Source organism: Gadus morhua, chromosome 19 (genome assembly GCF_902167405.1).
Source record: "Gadus morhua chromosome 19, gadMor3.0, whole genome shotgun sequence".
Taxonomy (NCBI): domain Eukaryota; kingdom Metazoa; phylum Chordata; class Actinopteri; order Gadiformes; family Gadidae; genus Gadus; species Gadus morhua.
The window spans coordinates 9,675,530-9,680,529 of NC_044066.1; the positions used below are offsets into that span (position 1 = coordinate 9,675,530).

Here is a 5,000-nt window from a genome sequence, read left to right on the forward strand (position 1 = left end):
AAAACGCCATCAGGGTTAGTGCGAGTGATTGAAAGTGTGTACAGTAGGAGTGTTACCTTGGTGACGGCGGGGTAGCCGGCGGCGACCTCCCCGGAGCAGTAGGGCTTCAGCTCGTGGGAGACCTCCACTGTGGCGGCCCACTGGTCCAGAAAGCCGCTGGGCGTGTACAGGCCGCAGTCCCTCACCCCCGTTTCCCGCTCAAAGTCCTCGCAGACGCCGTCGCCGTCGTAGTAGTAGCACATGCTGGGCTCCTCTGGGAAGCAGACGACACCATACAAACACAAGTGAAACACACATACAAACACATTGGTGGGGAAGACGTTGTTTATAAGGCAGTCCCGTTCAATCGGCAACCAGCGCCGTCGACAACGACTGGACAGTGGGGCAGAGCAGCGGTTGGATTCAGAGAGAAACATGGCGTACTGGGCCCTCGATTGGCAAAAGGGGCTCAAACGCAGGAAGCGCAAAGCACGTACTGTCAATATATGACATTCACTCGTCTTCCAATCTCTCGCTCTTCTCTTACTTCCATCTTCTCTTACAGTCTTTTTTTGTGTTTTGTATTTTTGAGTATTGTGCGTTAGCCGTGACCCCCCATAATCCCCTGCTCTCTGTGACTCTGAGATGCACGGGAGGAGAGAGGAGGAAAAGGAATTAGAGAAGAAAGGAGGGAGTAGGTGGATGCGGGACAAAATGCCAAAGGGCAGCTCAAGAGTACAGAAGGTGGGATGACCGACTGAGAAAAACAATAGGATGACTAACAGCGAGATGATGAAAGAGTGGTAGAAATAAGAGAAAATAGAGAGAGGGGGACCAAAAGAGAGAAAGAGAGAGGGTGGGAGGTAGGGAAGGAGAGAGCGAGAGCAACAGCGAGAGAGAGGGAAAGAGAAAAACACAGAGAGGTAGATACAAAGAGAGATCGAAAGAGGCAGACAAAACCCGAGAGAGAGAGAGAGAGAGAGAGAGAGAGAGAGAGAGAGAGAGAGAGAGAGAGAGAGAGAGAGAGAGAGAGAGAGAAAGGGAGAGAGGGAGAGACAGAGAGAGAGAGAGAGCGAGAGAGAGAGAGAGACAGAGAGAGAGAGGGGAGGATAAACAGACAAAAGTGGTGCTGTAAAGTCTTTGAGGACTATGTCTTTTCCAGACATCCCACCTGGAGTTCGGGTCTAGAAGAAGACGAGGAGGAGGAAGACGACGATGAAGAGGAGGAGGAAAGGGGAGCAAAGGGAGGTTGATTCCGGACTAGTTTGTTAGACCGAGGAGATGGAGAGCGAGGAGGGAGGTGGAGGTGGAGTTGGAGGTGGAGGAGCAGAGAGGAGGGAGGTGGAGTTGGAGGACGAGAGAGGAGGGAAGTGGAGGGGAAGGAAAGAGGAGGAAGGTGGAGGTGGCGGAAGGAAGGAGAGAGAGGAGGAAGGTGGAGGTGGAGAAGGAGGCGGACAAAGAGGAGGGAGGTGGAGGAGAAGAGGGAGGACGAGGCAGGGAACAGGAGGGAGGTGGATGAAAGAGGAAGACGAGGAGGGAGGTGGGGGAAAGAGGAGGGGGAGGAGAATGAGGAGGAGGACAAGCAGGGGAGAGGAGGAGAGTGGAGGGCGGTGGTGGAGGGGGAGGAGGCAGTGCTATGGGGTTCTTCTGCTCTCAGCGAGGGCTATGTCTGCCGCTGGGGTTCCAGTTGGGGGGAAAAAGGCGGCATTCCGTGCCAAGTTGGCCGAGGGCCTCCTCCTCGAAATTCCAGAGCTCCCCTCCAGCATGGGCCTAAAAAACTCCAGTAAACTCTGTGCTCTGGCAGACGCAGACCAGAGGGGCTGGGGGGGGGGGGGGGGGGGGATGGACGCAGAATACACTCCTGCCACTCACGCAGCGGGAACAGAGTAAAACAAGAGGGAGGGAGGGAGGGAGAGGGAAGGGGGAGGGAAGGTGGGGGAGGAGAAGAGGGAGAGAGGGTGTTCATACAAGGGGGTTTGTGGGACAAGATGCCAGACAGATAGATAGGAAGGTGGAGGGAGGGGGGGAGAAAGTGTAAGCAGAGCAAAAGAGATAGAAGAGAGAGAAGTGGAGAGAGGAGAGATGAGAGAGGAGGGGGGAGAGGAGAGAGGAGGGAGGAAGGAGAGTTGAGAGGGGAGAGAGGGGAGAGAGGAGAGGGGAGGGGGAGAGAGGAGAGAGGAGAGGGGAGAGAGGGGAGAGAGGGAAGAGCGAATGACTGGAAAGGTGAGTGAGTGCATGAGGCAAACGAAGGATAGACAAGCGAGTCTAGGGGGAGAGGGAGGGAGAGAGAGAGGGAGAGATAGGGAGAGAGAGAGCAGAAGCCTAGCAGGAGGAGGAGGAGTAGAGGCAGGGAGAGAGAGCGAGAGAGAGAAAGAGAGAGCGAGAGAGAGAGAGAGAGAGAGAGAGAGAGAGAGAGAGAGAGAGAGAGAGAGAGAGAGAGACAACAAGACATGAAAAAGGGTGGGATGGGCAATAAAGATAGACATCTGTATGTAAGTCACTAAGTACACGCACACATCCCTTACACTCCACAATACGAGGGAGAGGAAGTGCCCACCACATGAACCAAAGGACAAGCATCAAAGAACCAGTCTTATTACAAAAAGACCAGTCAAAGGTTCCTTAGTGCCTGTGTGATCTCGGTACGCCAGGTCGATTTACTGTGCCCAGACTTAAGTGACATTTCCCCAGGACTGCCCTTTTGTTCGATGGGAGGGGGGGGGGGGGGCAGCGATCAAATGTGCATCCGTGCTTGTTGTGACGTGGACCACTATCAAAACCTGGACCCCACGGACCCCGGAGACAGGGCCCCCAGCTGGGGTAATGTCAGAGGATCCAAAAAAAGATCTCTTCTTTCTCCAACGTCCGGGTACGTCCCCAGTTTTGATTGGCAGAACTATCAAAGCGGATTAACATGTCGACGGCCCCCCCAGTGGTGAAATTATAATGACCCCGACCCCTCACTCGCTCTATCTTATCCCATGAACTCGCCCAGTCACTCACACACACGTACGGACAGATGGACAGGAGGTCTCGTCATTGGTTTCTGGTTTCATTTTTTTGCAAAACCGACAACTATGTCAGGCCGTGTCCTAAAAAGCACGAGGCACGCATTACACACACACACACACACACACACACACACACACACGCGAATACACATATGGAAACACACGTATACACACGTAGACCCACGCACAAACAGGAACACACAAATGCATGCGTGCACACACGCACACACACACACAGACTTTTAAGTATTGCAGTTCGTGGAAAAAACACACAGCCAGTGCAGTCATCCAGCAATCTGACAAGGATTAAGTGGCCACTTCACACGGGCACAACAACCTCACACAAACACACACATTCACACTTACACCACCACAAACACACACGCACACACACAAGGACACAAATGCAAACACGCTCAAGAAATACCAAACAAACGTCCTCATAGACACACATACACACACACACACACACACACACACACACACACACACACACACACACACACACACACACACACACACACACACACTCATTTCAGTTGGAAACAGATCATACGTGATATTATATCCTATTTTTCTGCATGCAAAAGGGAACATAAAATAACAGGTACGTGGTGAGGCTTACACATTTCATGTCAAAATTCATGTACAATTTGAGCAGCACACTGGTTTCAGTTGCATCATCGAAACCCAGTTGGCATCACTATGTACATATTCGGTGTAAAAAAATGACAAGGAATGCCAAAATCAATTGGATTAATAATAATAAAGATTTTTTTAAAAGATCTGATGTGAAAAGCTATAATTCTTTCCTCAAACATATATAATATCTGTTGCATCACATCACACCATCATTGTGTCAAGCATGAGTCTTGCTCTATTCCCCTCTCTTTCTCCTACTCCTACTACCACTCCTCCTACTACTGCTACTACTCCTGCTACTACTGCTACTGCTACTTCTACTACTAACAATAATGCTGCTACTACTACGGTTACTACTCGTGCTGCTAAAACTGCTTCATCTCCTACTACTACTTTTACTACTACTACTACTGCTACTTCTCCTACTACTTCTACTACTCCTTCTGCTACTATTGCTACTGCTACTGCAACTACGGCCCCCACTCTCGCAGCACCACTCTCCTCTTCTCTGGAAGAGGAGGAAGATCTTTGGGCCGGTTCCAGGCCGCCTCTCTCCCATGTGCAGGGTGGCTCAACTCACCGACACAGTTGAAGGAGGGCTCCTTCTTACAGCGGCTGGAGCAGCCATCTCCATTCATGGAGTTCATGTCGTCACACTCCTCTCCCTTGTTGCTGAAATGGAAGCCGGAGGGCTCATTAAATGAGTGATACTCTGGGACTCACTGTGTTGCTTTTATCGGGGGACTAAGTTTGTATATATATGGTGTGTATGTAAATGAATATATACATATATACTTGGGGTGAAATGGTAGGTGTAATTATATTGAAGGGTACAGTACGGTACGGTACAGGATCAATGATGCACGGATAAAGGGATCAGTTATTGCAGAGTAAATAATAAACAATATCGCATCTTTACGCATGTGTGTGTGTGTGTGTGTCTGTCAGTGTATGTATATATATACCGATGTGTGAGAGTGTGTATCCCTGCGTGTGTACTTGTGCGTGTGTGTGTTGTTCCAGGAACCTTACATCTGGATGTGTCCATCACCACAGTAGGAAGCCCCCAGTTCGTGAGCGAGAGGCGGGGAAGGCTCACTCTCGCTGCGGCTGGAAATGGTCTGGACCTGGTACTTGTACACCACATGAGACACCACATCCCTGCCAGACAATGGATGGGACAGAGAGAGAGAAGGAGGGAGAGAGAGAGAGAGAGAGAGAGAGAGAGAGAGAGAGAGAGAGAGAGAGAGAGAGAGAGAGAGAGAGAGAGAGAGAGAGAGAGAGAGAGAGAGAGAGAGAGAGAGAGAGGGGGGGGGAGAGAAAGAGAAATAAGATTAAGATTACAAAGCAGAGAAGCTGAAATTTGAC

The 5,000-nt window shown here is 50.6% G+C and overlaps 1 protein-coding gene across 1 annotated transcript in view; it reads right to left on the reverse strand.

Moving 5' to 3' along the window:
- Positions 1 to 5,000, reverse strand: part of pappaa (pregnancy-associated plasma protein A, pappalysin 1a) — a 106,726-nt gene that overhangs the window by 63,001 nt on the left and 38,725 nt on the right. Inside the window, exons 8-10 of the mRNA XM_030342029.1 lie at positions 4,665 to 4,793; positions 4,213 to 4,304; positions 57 to 253 (exon numbers count right to left, since the gene is read on the reverse strand). Coding sequence (XP_030197889.1) covers positions 57 to 253; positions 4,213 to 4,304; positions 4,665 to 4,793 — 418 coding nt within the window. The remainder of the gene's footprint in view (positions 1 to 56; positions 254 to 4,212; positions 4,305 to 4,664; positions 4,794 to 5,000) is intronic.